Source organism: Protopterus annectens, chromosome 4.part0, assembly GCF_019279795.1.
Source record: "Protopterus annectens isolate FY-2018-M chromosome 4.part0, PAN1.0, whole genome shotgun sequence".
Classification (NCBI taxonomy): Eukaryota; Metazoa; Chordata; order Ceratodontiformes; family Protopteridae; genus Protopterus; species Protopterus annectens.
In genome coordinates this window covers 566390460-566406920 of record NC_056733.1, presented here as the reverse complement: position 1 = coordinate 566406920, position 16461 = coordinate 566390460, and the positions used below count along the sequence as shown (strand labels likewise).

The 16461-nt window shown below is 33.7% G+C and overlaps 1 protein-coding gene across 2 annotated transcripts in view; it reads left to right on the top strand.

The window, feature by feature from the left end:
• Nucleotides 1-16461, top strand: part of LOC122799442 (trichoplein keratin filament binding) — a 1060398-nt gene that overhangs the window by 69433 nt on the left and 974504 nt on the right. For both annotated transcript variants that reach the window (XM_044068500.1, XM_044068499.1), the window contains exon 3: nt 12185-12395. In XM_044068500.1, coding sequence (XP_043924435.1) covers nt 12185-12395 — 211 coding nt within the window. The remainder of the gene's footprint in view (nt 1-12184; nt 12396-16461) is intronic.

Here is a 16461-nt window from a genome sequence, read left to right as displayed (position 1 = left end):
AGATTTGGTGTCTAGAGGAAGGGCTTCCTTTGGCTCTGCAGTGCTGTGGAATATCCTTCCTTAAGGGCCTCCCAAGAGTTTGGTAGCTGGGGACTCTGTCCCACAGGTTGCTGATCAAATGAAGTTAACTACTTCAGATAAAGAAGTTATGTACTCGCCATAACATTCCATCTGAGTAGTTAGACTTCATTTGTCAGCAGCCTTCCCTCCCTCCTTCCCCCTGACCTCGCTGGTTATTTGTCCTTTTGGGCTCGATGTCCTGTATGTGTCAAGCCTGATGTATGAGTTTGGGTCAGGTTCAGTTTGGCTTAGGGTGCTGGGTGTCACACTGTTAGGTGGCAAACTCGATCTGAGGATTGGAAGGAGGTTGCAGGGTAGTATGGGTAAGGGGGTGGAGCTTGGAGCTTGGATCTTTAGCTTGGTAAGCTGCTGGCTCAGATTCATATCGGATCCGGAACCCACAGGTTGCTGACAAATGAAGTCTAACTACTCAGATGGAATGTTATGGTGAGTACATAACTTCTTTATATATGGAATTCCTGAGAAAGAAGAGGGTGCTAATATGATTCATTTCCTCAATAAGTAGTTTTCATCAGCACTAAACATGCCTGAATTCCTCTCTTTTGGAATTGAGAGGGCTCATTGGTCCCTAGCAAATCATCTTCATCTCCGAGTTCATCTAACCCCAGGTCTATAATAGTTAGATTTCTTTCTTTGCAAGACAAGGACTTGGGGGAATTAGTCCAAGCTGATTTCAACACTGTCAAGATGGGTGAAAAAGTTATTTGTTTTGACAATGACTACACCTCTAAAGTCATATCTAGAAGAAAGTGTGTTCCTCTAATTAAGTCCTTAAAAAAAGCCAATATTAAAGCTCAAATTCTTTTTCCTGCAAGAATAAAAATCACCTTGCAAGAAGGAGTGAAGATTTTTGATTCCCTACAAGAAGCAGTAGAATTTATCCAAAAGAAGAAAATACTGTCTGACATAGAAATGGAATGGTCATCCCAGAGTTTGAAGAGACAGGCAACAAAAAATGGATGGTCCGTGAAGGAAGGAGCCAACAAAACTAAGAAACTAAACGACAAATGAATAAATTCCTTCTAATTTTAAATGCTTTGTTTTATAAATCATAATATATTTGATTCTGGAAAGTCTCTATGTTGTAAGGTAATGTGAATCATTTTTATTATTAACTTTCTCTTTTCCTTTCTATATCTACTTCTTCTAATTATATATAGTATTAAATATTTAAATAACATTCTCTCTCTCTTCTTTCTTGCTATTCTTTTTTGTTACCAGTGTTCCTTTTCTCTTTTCCCCATTATAAGTACTTTACATACGTTTCCCTTTTAAATAACTACAAATGATGTATGTCTTTTAATTCTTTAGTAATAGTATAATTTGACTTAATACCAAAGTGCATTTTTTCTAGTAGGTCAGTGGTGGGGTAACAAACTAACAAGGTGTTTATGGTTAGAGTTTCTAACTAAATGTTTTAAACTCTGTTTAGATACATTTAAACATTAATACAGCACATTAATGGTGTTTTATAGATGGCTAAATATAAAGTTTTTTATAAATATATTTATATATGTGTGTGTGTGTGTGTGTGTGTATATATACATGTGTATATATATATATGTGTGTGTATGTATATATATATATATATATATATATATATATATATATATATATATATACTAGGTTCCTTTTTTCCCCTCTCTCTGGCCTGGTTAACTGGTGGGTAAATTATTGAAATGTTATAATATGATTTCTGATTTGAGGCAGCTGTTGTTACTTCTCAGTAGCTGTTTTTATATGAAAGGTTTAATTTTTTCATGATGTTGATGTTTTGTGAGGAAACTGGTGGTCTGTGTGACTGTTCTCATTGTAGAAATTCATGACATGCACTGACAAGGCAGCCTGAGTGTTTTTGCTTACTGTAAACTGTGAAAGCTTCACGATCTGAATTTTCCATCAAAAATGCTTTTCTGTTCACTAGAGACAAATTCTGTTGTGCATGAGCCTGTTTAGATACTTTTAACAAGTTTATGAAGCTGCAGCTTGAGGAAACAGTGATGACCTCATTTGACCTTTTGAACTTGTTAAATGGTTATACTTAGAATTCTTTTCTCTTGAAATTCTGTTATCCTTCACCAGATACTTTAAATGGTAAATAATTAGTTCTGATAAAAGTGTTTAATGCCTTTGAAAATGCCTATGTTCTCTTATAGATACATACATTCTGCAGATTCAATGACCCCATTAGTAACTAAATAACATCAAGTGAACTAGGAGCTGCATTAGAAAACTCATTTTGCATATTAACATCAGACTTATGTTATATAACTAAAACTTTAGTAACTAAACAGAGGGTTGTGAGGCCCCTTTTTTTTCTCTCTCTCCCCTTCCTGATGAAAGACGTCAACATAGATATTGTTAATACATATGAGTAATATGTGTATAATTGCAAAATATAATAGTTATGTTGTAATAAGTGTTGTATATATATTCAACAGATCCATACATTAAAAATGTTAGATGACTGACAAAATGGTTAAATTATCTGATGTTTCTTGAAAAGTCTTGGAAATAATGACAATCTTCTTAACCTTCAGCTTTTAATGTTAGGTATACTTTGATCTGATGTGTATTTCTATGTATTAGAGGTGCTATTATCATATGTGATATATTCATATAGCTTCGGATATATTGGACACTCTCATTCTAATGTATGTTTCATGGATTCAGATTTCTTTAGTTGCTTTCATAATGTTTTCCTTTTTTGTTTTTATACTATACTTTATACTATATTCTAAGCAGAGATGGATAATTTGTGTCATTTGGTATTGAAGAGGTGGTGGATAGATGATTTAGTTAAGTTTTTAACAAAACCAGAAACTTTGTTTCATGTATGTGTTTGTAAATAGTTTGGGGTTTTTGAAAGTAGTGCTTAATACACGTTATGCATCCATGATGAGTAAGTTTTCAGTAGATTTCAAGTCAACACGGAAGAAAGGTCTTTCAGTTAGTAATAACACACACATTATAGTCAATGGCTTATAAATGTTTGCCATTAAACATTAATGGTTTAAGCAATAATGTCAAAAGAGCTGGTTTGCTTAAATATATCAAAATGCATAAATCCCAGATCATCTTTTTACAAGAAACACATCTATTAAAAAAATATCTACAAAAATACTCATTCAGTGGCTATAGCATTCTGACTGATTAATGTTTTAAGACTAAGAGAAGGGGCACACTTATTCTGTGGAAAATACTTATACTATGCCAAGAATTATAGATACAATTTCAGATAAAGATGAGATGCTAAGCATGGTTATTTTGGAAATCAATAGGAAGTATTATACTTTGATTAATACATACTGGATACCAGGACTGGGTACTAAATATGTTGACAAATATCTGGACCTGATTACTTTAAATGCAAAAGGGGAAATTATAGCAACAGGTGATTTTTAACTGCCTATTATCAGGCAGTGATACTTCTAAAAGTGGTAAAATAAAACTAACATCTCAAGCCAAGAAGTTAAATGTCTTTACAAACCAGGTGAACCTTAAAGATATATATGGTCTAAGAGAATATTATTCCTTTTTCTATACTCACTATTCATATCAGTTTGGTACAAAAAACAAACATTGATAAGGTCGGTGTATCAAATAATATATACTCTAAAATAAGTGACGTATCTATAATGACTTGTCCACTTTCGGACCATAATGCTATAAAGTTTAACTACACATACAGATAATTTAAGATTTCTACAGAGAATTCCTGCTTACATAACTCAGCTAAATGACTTTAGGGAATGGATAATGAAAGAAATAGACATGTTTATGGAAACAAATGATAATGGTGAAGTGACTGATACTATACTATGGGACACCTTTAAAGTTTACTTATGTGGCAGAATAAAATTTTGGTACCTTAAATAAAGGAGAGAGTGGGACAAAGAACACTTAGACTTACAAAAACATAGACAAGATAAAAATGGACACAAAACCAAATAAAGTAGCACATAATGAAATTACTAATTAAATCAAAAATACTTAGTTCTGAATCATGAGGTAGCCATAAACCTGGGAAAATTTCAATTACAATCTTATGCTGTAAATCCCAAATATCTACATAAAATAGCGATAAGATCAAAAAAAAAAAAAAAAACAACCACAATCTTATTATTGAATTTAAATACAAAAGTGATGCTTCAGTTAAGAGTACATTTAACTTAATGACCATATTAGAAGTGTTCAAAAACTACTGTAAAGATATAAATAAGAACACACCACTTTTGGAGACAGATAATGTAATAAATACTTGTATTCCAGAAAATATAACTGCTAAGGTGTCAGTGCAACAAAATAACATATTAAATAAATAAATAACACTAACAGAAGTGAAAGAGCAAATAAAAAATATAAAAGATAATAAAGCTCCAGGACTGGATGGAATAATTCCTGAACTATATAAGATTTTTCTTGAATATATAATAAAGAAAATGATGAGTGCCTTTACTATAGTTAAGCAAAAATGTACAATACCCCCATCATGGAAATACTCAATTATCTCCCCCATATTAAAACAAGGTAAGGACCCCAAATCTTGTGATTCATATAGGCCAATTTCGTTACTAAACACTGATTATAACATTTTCATGACAATATTAGCTAATAGGATAAAGAAAATATTACCTAATCTAATACATAATGATCAGACAGGGTTCATTCTTTATAGAAAAGTGCAAGATAACATTATTAAATTACTATCATTAATAGACATAGCATGCAAATACAAAAAACAACTATTATCAGCCCAGACATAGAAACTGCTTTTGATTCTATTAGTTGGTCTTATCTACAAAGAATTCTGATTGGTTTTGAATTTTCCTCAGATTTTGTCAACTTATTAATGAAAATTTATAGTGGGGCACAAGCTTTTGTGAAAATCGGATCATGTCTGTCCTCACCAATAGAAATCCTCAAGAGAACTAGACAAGGTTGTCCTTTCTCACCATTATTGTGTGCTCTTTCAATGGAACCTTTTGCTACATATATCTGAAACAAGCAAAATATAAAAGGCTTTCAAATTAATGACTATTGTTCTAAGATACAGTTATTTGCTGATTAGATCTTTTTAACGTTTAGTGATATTGGTGGTTCTTTGCATGATGTTATAAATACCTTAAGCAGATTTAAAAGAATTTCAGGGCTTAAATTTAATCATAATAAATCCAAAACATTACTAATTAACAAAAAGATCAACAAACACCTAAGAGAAAATAGCCTGTTTAATTGGGAGAATGATGTATTAGAATATTTGGGTGTCAGTATAAAGCTGTTAAACTAAACTGCAATAATTTAATAACCACCATTAGTGAACTAATCAAAAGATGGAATAAAATGTTCTTCACAATGGAAGATAGGCTCTCTTTTATTAAAATGATTATTTTACCTTAAATTTTGTTTTATATACAGTCATTGATGCTACCCCTTCCCAAAAACTTATTCCATGCTACTTAAATTGTTATGGTTCCCCTTAAAACCTAGGTTTGCATATAAATGGCACATTAGAGCTTGGAACAGTAATGGGATAGCATTCCCTAGCTTAGATCTTTATTCCAAATCAGTTATAATTAATGCAATATTGCACTGGATCACACCTACCTATATATCTGACTGGAAAACAATACATGAGATTCATATAACTGATGTCAATACTATACTTATTCCATATTGTTCCTTAAATTGATTTTCTAGAGTTCATTGGCTTTTACGTGAATTCTGTTAATTTAATAAGAAATTTGATCACTTTTCTTATGGTATTAATCAAATATTTAATAACTTTAAAAATATAATTGATAGAAATTGTTTAATGTTGTAATTACAATTTCTTATATTCCCTATAGCATACTCCCCTGATTGCTTAGATTCTTTCAACATCAATGCAATGCAAAAATTAAAGGAAAATAACTTGATATTCTGGCATCAGTTTATTGAAAATAAGAGTATTAAACCACTAAACTCTCTTTTATGTAGTTATGATAATAGTCAAGACGGTTGTTTATACACTCATTACGGCAGTTTATAGAAAACAAAATGTGAGCATCAATCAACCTAGAAACTGAATCTATACCTAGTTTGATTCAGCTTTTTATTAGGTGTGTTGAAAAGATAGATAATCAAAACTTAAGTATCTCGCCTATCTATAAGATACTAAGAGAAGACACTCTAAAGTTTGACTCAGATTTCTGGAATTACTATGTAAAGATTTCAAAAGAAAATTACAATCCAGTAAGAAGAACAAGAATGTGACTGAACTATTATATAATTACTCTGATTTTACTTTCTCTGATGCTGATATTTCTTTATTGAATCGGGGACTTAATTTTATTCCAGCCTGCCCTGATACTATTAGTAAGGTACTCATTGACCTTAGATTATTTTGCAGACAGGTAGCTTTGAAGGTGTTTTTTAAAGACAAAGCTGATTCTACCAGTGTCACTGTGAATACTATTTTTAAGCGCAAAAGCACTTTCATGCCTCCATTTTCTTATAACATTGAATGTTTTTTAAATTTGTGTGAACAAGATTTTTATAAGCTATTTTCTACTAAGGTGAAACCTAGTTTTTATAACCTTACTCTAGAAGAATGTATTTCTTTGAAACACTTGAGCAATTGCAATGAGATCACTATTAAACCTGCTGACAAGGGGGGTGGGGTAGTCATTTTAAACACTATTGACTATAATATGAATATGCATTCAATGCTCAATGACGATACAACATATGTTAGAATGAAGTTATATGATGTTAACAGAATCATCAAAAATGTGCATGATGTGTTGTATGATCTTCTCATTTGTAGACAAATTAGTGAAGAAATGTATAATTATTTGATTATAGATAATCCCACTGTACCAATAATTAAGGGATTACCTAAAATTCATAAGAACCTATACCCCATCCCTCTAAGACCCATTGTTTCGGGAGATAACTGGGTCACTGCCAACATCTCTTCTTTCATAGAATTTTTACTCAGACCTGTAGTTGATTCTTTTGCAACTATTCTAAAGGATACATACCAATTACTTGATTATTTATCTGAGATACATCTAGCCCTAAATGAACATGAGTATCTTTTAATCACCCTAGACGTGAAAAATCTTTTCACGTCTATTCCTAATGATTTAGGCATTGAAGCGGTGAGAGAAATATTATTAGAAGAAACGTCATTTACTAATAACAGACAGTTGTTAATAGGCCAATTATTGGATTTAGTTCTCAATAACAATGCATTCATGTTTTGGAACAATTACTACTTACAGAAATGGGGGGTGGCAATGGGCACCCCTTGCGCCAACACATATTCCAACTTGGTTGTTTTAAGCTGGAAACGGAGTTGCCTGTTTCCTCACCCCTCATTTTCCAAGAAAAAGGCCTATAAACGTTTTGTGGATGATATTCTTATCATTTGGGAGGGCACTGAGAGTGACTTTATAGATTTTTTAGCTCATCTAGAAACCACCTCCACCTTTCTCAAATTCACCATGGAATGTTCTCATGAAAAAATAAATTTCTTAGACATAACACTAAGCATCACAGAAGATGGCTTTATCACATCAACACTCTATAGGAAACCAACTTGGAGGAATACCCTTCTCACATTCGATAGTATGCATCCTAGATACATCTTTCATGGTATCATTAAAAGCCAGTTTATCAGGTTAACTAGACTTTGCAAAGATATTCCTGACTTACATTATGAAGCAGATCGCTTAGAATTACTCTTTAAGGAAAGAGGCTATGATTCAAGTCTAGTTAGTAACATTAGGAATAGCATTATAGGAAACACACAGATAGAAAATAATTTTGTTAGAACCAAAAAAAGAGAAGCTATAAGTACAAACATTCAGACAAAATTTGTAGCCGTAACTTTAAACTATACGAGTACCATAAACAACATTAAAAAGATTTTCCATAATAATTGAAAGGTTCTAATTATGGATCCATTTATTAGGCAAATTGTAGGGGATAAACCCCATTTTATGTTTAGAAATAGCCTTAACTTGAAACGGCTATTGTGTAATGATAAATGTCTTATTCATCCCGTAGCTTCACCCATTGGTTGTAAGACAGGTACTTTTCCCTGCCATAGCTGTAATAGGTGTAAGTTCATTTCTAAGATACATGAATTTCATCATCCTACTATGAACTACATCTTTCGACCAAGGTTTTTTGCTAATTGTTGTACAAAGAACCTTATCTACCTTGCGACATGTAGGAAATGTCAAGCCTTCTATGTTGGACTTACTAAAAGATGTCTGAAGGACAGGATATATGGCCACCTATATGACATACAGAGAAAAAATGAATTGAATGCTTTAGCGAAACATATATTAGAATATCCTTCACATCAGTTTGACTTCAGAGTACTAGAAATAATTATAAGTAACAAAAGAGGTGGTGATAATGTGTTGTTTTTAAACAACAAGGAACTGAAATGGATTTTAAGATTGGCTGCCCATATACCTCCGGGCATTAATAGCCAGATTTCTATCAAACCTGTGCTGGAAGCTAGATAAGCTATATACATTACTATATCTCATCACTTTAGTATTTACTTATTTATTTATTTATTTATTGCTCAAACGTGTTTCTATATATACAATTGTACATATCTCCATGTTTTTAGTTTAAATATATACATTTATATTCATTCTGAATTCATTCGGAAATTATTTTTAAAAATTTCCAAAATATTTTTTAACATTTCAATTTGTATTTTTACTGTATATATTTTTTTCATATGCTTTTTATAAACAGTCCATGTATATAATTTCATCACATTAGTTTAGAATATATTTCTATGGAGCCACAGCTCCACATTTAATAGGTCTATGCATTTAACTAAACCCTATGACTTTGCTATATGTTTAGGTATAGATATTAATATATTTCTATTCTATATTAGTTTGTTAATATAAAGTTATATACAACTTCAAATAATACATAAATTGATTGTTTTATATTATTTATTTACATTCAGTTATTTATCTATTTATTTATATTCATCCTCAGAAGAATAACAAGTATATATTTTTAACAACATCAACTTATATTAAATTTTCAGAATTTCATTAATATTATGATATTGCACTTTTGTACAGAACATTCAATGCATAATATTTATTTATTTATTTATTTGGTAAGCATTTTGTCTTAATTGCGCTCATATATATAATATATATTTTTAAGAACACAATATATAACACAGTAATGCTTGATTTTGAATGACACTGCTTAAATATAAGGTCTATTGGAAATGCCTGATTATTTTATTCTATCTTCCTTTATTTGGTCTAATTAATTGTTTAATGAAGTAATTACTTATCTTAATTTTGGCGCCTTTTTACTATGCTATGCTATATAAATGGAAGTTTTAAATGTTTGTACATTGTCTGATGAAGCGTAGTAGTTGCTACGCGAAAGCGCTCACATCCAAATAAATGTTCTTTTAATCTATCCTGGTCTACGGTTGAATTTGTGTTGAAAATTGATGCTGATTTATCTCATTTTGGTGGAATTGGACTTTGCCTTAAGTATTTCAACTGTTTCGTGGTGAGAGAACCTGGTCTCTACTGCCTTATTTTTTATTTCACTATGTAAAGATTAATAGAGAACAAATATCTGATGAATCCAAAAAAATATTGAATTCTACGTGTGGTACATCTTCTGTTGGAGATTGTATACATGGAAATTTATGAATAGGAGTTTCTATACTCCACATAAAATAAATCTTATACTCAAAAACAGTGAAAGCAAATGTTGGAAATGTGATAAATTACTAGAGGCCAACTGGCTTCACATGTTCATTGAATGTAGAAATGTTGTTCAATACTGGAAAGACTTCAGATATTTTGTAAATGCTTTATGGTCTGATAACTCGTATTTCTAACTCACTAATCCTATTCAGTGTTCCTATACCTAATGTAATACCTAAATCTCAGATTCAGTTACTCTGGTCAAGTCTTGCAGTTGCCAGAAACGTTATTGCTTTGAACTGGAAAAGTAAACAAGATTTGATGTTTAAAGATTTTATAAATTTAGCAAAAGGTGTTTGTAAAAAAGAACTGCAAACCATTTGTTGTAGAACTCCTAACATTACTCATAAAAAAATAGCATGGCAAAACTTGGAAAACCTTTTGAACAAGTACTGATAACTTCTCCTGGATAAAATGATTGTTTATCATGGAAGAATGTAAATATTGTAAATAGTTTTGTTATTGTTTTATTGTATTTGTTATATGTACACTTGCGGATGTTTATAATGAAAACAAAATAAAAATGTTTTTGAAAAGGAAAAAGGAATGAGACAAATTATGGTCCATGTTTATTTGCCGAGGTTATCCAGCACAATTTCTTGTCAATATTTTTGATGATATTATTTATTGAAAAAAGGCTGAGGGAACATTTTATCCATTGTTGGGCATGGACTGTGTTGTCACATGAAGGCAAGGACTGTGTTGTCGCATGAAAAAATGAAGTGCAGGAAACAATTAATAAAAGTTTAATATTAACATAATGGAGACACCGAAAGATTGCCCGACATCATTAGAAAGAACTGGAAGGTCTTTGATATTGGTGTAATGAATATGGAAGCAATAGGTCCTAAACAGTGTACAGTTTTCCGAAAGGATTGGTGCATTGAGAATTACATTGAACATTTAGGAAATATATGTGATAGAAGCAATACTTTCAGAACCAAGACAAAAGGCACATATAAATGTGGGATATGTTTATTTTGTCCCTTTATATGTGAGAGGGACAAGGATCACTGTTAAAAAAAAATATGGGTCTTAAGTCAAACTGTTTCATGAATTGTATGTCTAAAGGTGTTATCTATTTAGCTGTTTGTCAAGTCTGTTGTAAGTATTGTGTAGATAAAACTGAAACAGCACTCAAGGAAAGTATTTATGAACATCTTTATGTCATTAAAAAATGTAATCCAGCTAATTCTCTCTGGAAACATTTACAGACCAATAAGTCATAGTTTTAAGTTTTTTTGGTCTGGGAGTCTTGAAATATAACAGTAGGAGAGGTCCATGAAAAATCTTGTTAGAAACTAATGAACTTGATTGGCAGATAAAATTACATGCCATTGGTCATAATAGACTGAATGAGGTAGTTTCCATCCTGCCAATGTTAAAGTTAAAATTTAACAATTTTTAATTAATTTATTGTATGAATGTATTAATATATACTTTTTATGTTTGTATATTTGTTTAAATATGTACATGCAACGTGAATGTTTAGTAGTTTTGGCTTATTCAATGAATTGCTGCATACAATTATTAGGTGGATGTTCCTTTAAGATTTAAATCATGCTCAATCCTTTCGTTATATAAGGAAGTGATGTAAGTGTATTTGGTTTTATCTTTGACGTCCTGGTCAAACAAGAAGGGATGAAAGGTTTAGATCAGTAAAATTCTCTTTTTTTTCCATTGTTTGTGGGGTTTTATTACACTCAGCCAAATTAACAGTGACTCTCAGGAGTTTTTTTATGTTTAATTTGGTATCGCCTAGCCTTCTTGTTGTGCTTTTTTGGCGACAGTGTGGTTCCAAGGTAGTTTATATCCTAGTTGTCTTTGCAGTTCTTGGTTTGTTTGTTTTTCTAATCCTTGGTGACCTACTTATTCTTGCTTGGATATTTTTATGTGTGCTCCTTGTGAGTCATATTTTCTTTGTTGTTTGCTATGACCTCCCTCTACCATAGTAGTTTATCCATTTGGGGAAAGTTATTATCCCAACTGTGGTTAACAGATCATTTCCTCAGAGGGTATAAGTAGTAGTGTGAAGAGCCTTATCACCTGCAAGATGCTGTAATGTAGGGCTGAGTCCCGAGTCCTGATTCTTAGTTATATCTTCTTTTACACAATCATGAACATTTACTGGGACATGGGCCCTGGGATTCTTCAGTAAATGTTGCTGTTAAGGGTTTAAACACTGGTTCCATAAGGTTCATTACTACTGGTGAGTAATATCCTATTACTGGATTGTAAATAATGACTGGCTTGTCAAAGTACACGATTTTCCAATCCTGTTATATAAAATACATTTCTTTAGTAATACATTTGTTGTATAACTTGTACTTCTTTAATAGTATGTCTGCCTACCATCAAGAAAGACTAAAGGAGGAAAAGCACAAGAGCTTAATGCAGCGACGAGAGCGACTACAGAAACTATTGCAAGAAGAACGAGACCTTCTAGAAGCTGAACTGAGAGATTTATCTATAGATGAAACTTCTCAAATGAGAGATATGAAAGAAAAGAGTGAGGAACTGAAATCTGCTAGGGAGGAACGCAGGAAAAAGGTAACCAGTATATTTATGTAAATTGGATGAAAAACAATAAAGAAATAATGGATACTCTTGAGCCTAAAGAAAAAAAAAAGATGCTTTGCTTGTTTGTAATTTTGAGGTTGTGACATTTAAGTTAATTAATAGGTCCCAGGTTGTGGATTTTCATTTTTTTCCCCATGTAATATCATGTAGAAAATTAACTGAGTGAGGCATTATAGCAGTTAATCATAACTTTAACTATTGACTTAGTCACATCAACTTTAATGACAGGCCACTGTGTACAGTCTGTTATAGAGTTATCTTCACCTTTTTCCTTTTTTTCCTATTGTCTGTAGGTATAGGCAGTAAATGCTTCTGTTGCATGCCAGTAATTTTTCCTGTATTTCTGTGTAAACAAATGAAGTGGTAAGAGATCTGTCTCACAGTGCCACTTAGTTGTTGCAGTTGCTATGGTTTCAGTTTTTGTGAATTTTCTCCGAGTACTCTGTTTTCATCTTAGGTTCCTAAAATATGCTGGGTGGTTAATTTGCCTATTCTAAACTGTCCATATGTATTTTGTCTACCCAAGTCTTTGTGGCCTAATTTGTGGCTGAAAGACCCAGAGCTAGTTCACTTTACCCAGTTAGTAGATGAATCTTTCCAGACACACGTGCAAATATTGCAGTTATGTAAGAACTAAGGTCATACTATATGAAATATTTTTTTTTCATGAAATGTAATAATTTTGGAATTGGTATATATTATTAAGAAGATGCAGGGATCTGTTTTCTCTCCCACCTCAGTTAAAAAATAGAAGTGTAGCGGCTTTGTACAAATGCTGTTTTGCACTGTTTGTTTCACAGATAGTACATTTAGACAACTGTTCTCCTCATTCTAAACAAAGTTTTGATGCATAATTTAGTTTTATGGCATTAGAGAGCTGCTAGCCGCAGAGGCTGTAATGAATTTCTTTACTCTTTACAGAATTGCAAGTTTATCTAATTTTCCTAAATGCGTGTAAAAGAATATATACTAATATAATGCGTTGTCTGTGATTACTAGCTCCGTGTTTGGTGACATAAGGACATTAAGCCTAGGTAGTCTTCCTTTTTTAACATTGTACCTCTCTTACCTTATCCTTTTTCCACCTGTCCCATTCTCATACCCTCTTGACTGTCTCTGTGGTTCCCGCCCCCTGCCCATTCCGTTAGTCTATTCAGTGGGTCAATAACTCTCTGTGAAAAAGTACTTTCAGAGATCCCCAGGGAGTAGGTAGTCCCCACAAACAGCTACTATACATGTGTCTTTGTCTTTAATGTTCAGCATGACCATGTAACATCTCCTTGACATGATGTTGCACAGCAATATCATGTCCCATTCACCCAGCCTTTTCTGATCTTAAATGAGAAAAACGATTAACTCCTCTAGCCTATGGTCATATTGCTTTTCCTCCATCCTGTGGATATTTTGGTAGCTTTCCTGTGAATTGCTTCTGGTATCCTTGATGTCTCCCCCCCCCCCCCCCTTTATATTGTCTTTAGAACTGTGCACAGTGCTCCATGCATGGTGTGACTAAGGCTCTGCAGTGCATTAGCATTATCTCTTTTCTTCTAGAATTTGTACCCCAGGGGATACATGCTGGCATTTTGTTCGCCACTGCCCTATTGCTCTTTTCCTGGTGGTTCAGTCCAAACATGATCAACAGACCAGACCTTTTGCCATAGGTTCTACTCTTTACAGTTGAAAAAACAACAAGGTTTGTTAAAGGTTTATTTCCATCCTTTCACTCTTTTTAAATTCTAACCCTCCCCAGATTTTTAAAAGAAAATGCTTTTCCTCACTTTCAGACTCTAATTCTGAGGTAAAAGAAATAGATTTGGATTGTGTTTCTCAATTGCCTATGCCACTGGAAGATGAATTAGAATCTGAAGAGAGTTCTTCCTCAAAATTTTCCCCCTAAAGAGTTAACTTGTTCTGATACTTCACCCAGAATGAAAGTTGTTTCAGTGTAAGCAAAAAGGAATTCCAAAATCCCCACAAATATATTATGATGTATTGCAGTTGCCTGCAGCTGTTCTACTGTCTTTTCAGCATTAGAGGATGCTTTCCTTGCAGCCAGCAGTTTGCCTAAAATTCAGCTCTGTCCCCAAAATGTCTGACAAATTTTGCAGGGTTCCTCAGATTCACAAATTTCTCATTTCAAACCCCAGATCCAGTCCTGCATTGATTTATTTGTTAAAACCATTTTCAGGAAAACATTTTTTGGCAGCTAACCCTTTTCTTTCTGACAAAGATAGGAAAGCATTTGATAGATTTGGGAAGAAAGTTTGTTCTTCTTATACCTTAGCCTCCAGAACAGTTAAATTGTCAGGCTCATGTGCCCAGGTTTCTACTGGCTTCTTTTGAAAATATGAGAAAGTAATTTGCTGATCTCTCTTCCTCAGGGACTGAAATGTCTAAATTCATTATTATCCTCAGTGTCTAAGATAGCTAAACACTATCTAAAATGTTCTTATGACACTGCTGATGCTTCATCAAGAGTAGCTGTTACTAGGTCACTGATGAGAAAATTTGTCTGGCAGTGATCCCATAATTTACTAGAAGGTGTCAAAGCTGAGATCCTGAGTGCTTCCCTGGATAAAGCAGTATTATTCGATCAATCCAATGCTGATTGATTTGATTTAAGATGAAAGTTAATTTTGGGGGTCACTCAGATGTTTCAACTCCCCCTTAACAAAATGTAATACAGCAGTTTCAGCTGGTACAGGCAAAAAAATGTTAGAAAGCAATGGTAAGGAAGTTCAAAAAAGAAGGGAGGATCCTCCCACAACCTAGGACAATCTAAAAAAGCAGACTGCTTATATGCCTCTTCATGTTTTCCTCCTTCCTCACCCTGGCATTTCAGTAAAACTATCTCAAAGTCTAGGTCTTAACTTCTGCTGTGGCAACTGGTAATTTTAATCACTTGGGTTTTGAGAATCATTCAAAAAAAGGCTACAACTGGCAGTGGGATTTCCTTTCTCTTTTACAGGGGGTTCCTCCACATCGATACAATAAAACTTTCCTGTTTAGTCTTATACTGTAGCAAATGCTGTCTCAAGGGGTAATAGAAATTGTTCTTCCAGATCCAACAGGGAAAGGATTTTATTTAAGAGTCTTTTTGATGAAAAAGAAAGGAAGAACATTGAAACATGTCCCAGGCTTTTCTTTTCTTAACCTTGACATCATCAGTCTTGGAATTCAAATTGATCTCTGTGAAGTCAGTGTTACCTCTAATTCCACCTCTGTGTTTTTTGGTAGATGTTCATCGTGCATACAGCTGCAGTCATCACACTTGGGTTATCCTGCCGTCAAGCGGGTCCTCGGTCGGCCGAATTCCAAAATCTAGGTCCGGCGTCGGTTGTCGTTGCTTCCTCCCTGACGTCAGTGCGGCAGGGGTATAAAAGAGGCAGCCGACTCCATTTTCTTCAGTCTTTCTTGCTGCGCGGTGCCCGAAGCAGAAGCAGTTCGCAAGTGCTGGTCGGCCAGCTCCTGAGATTTACGAAAAGTATTTCAGCCAAAGTCTTCTTTAAAGCTAAGTACCCCATTGGGGAAACTTTTCTTGCCTCAGACCGATGTCAGACAAAGTTAATAATTGCATTTCTTGTGGGAAGCAAATACCGCATAAGGATTTTCACTCTTACTGTATACCTTGCTTAGGGCCAGACCACGATGTCTCGGCCTGCCGTTTTTGTGCTAGGTTTAACAAGCGCACTATTAAGCGCCGGGCGGAGTTCGCCCTTCATTATTTTGGCAAAAAATTTAATTATATCATGTCTTCGGATATACCGACGCCAGTTTCAGGCAAAAAACGCAAGGATAAGGACAGACATCCGAGGCCTGCACCGAGTACTGAGATCACGCTAAGGCCGACACCGGTTCTCCGGTTCTCAGCGAGGCGCCTATGCAGCCCCTGACTACCGATGAAACTATTTTACCGGCGACTTCAGTACCCGAGGTCGCAGCTTCCTTGGTCTCCATTCCCACTGCAGATACCGACGCCACTCTTGGCGGAGAAACGGAAAATTTAGCGAGGCCTGCCATTTCTGAAGGCGTTTTC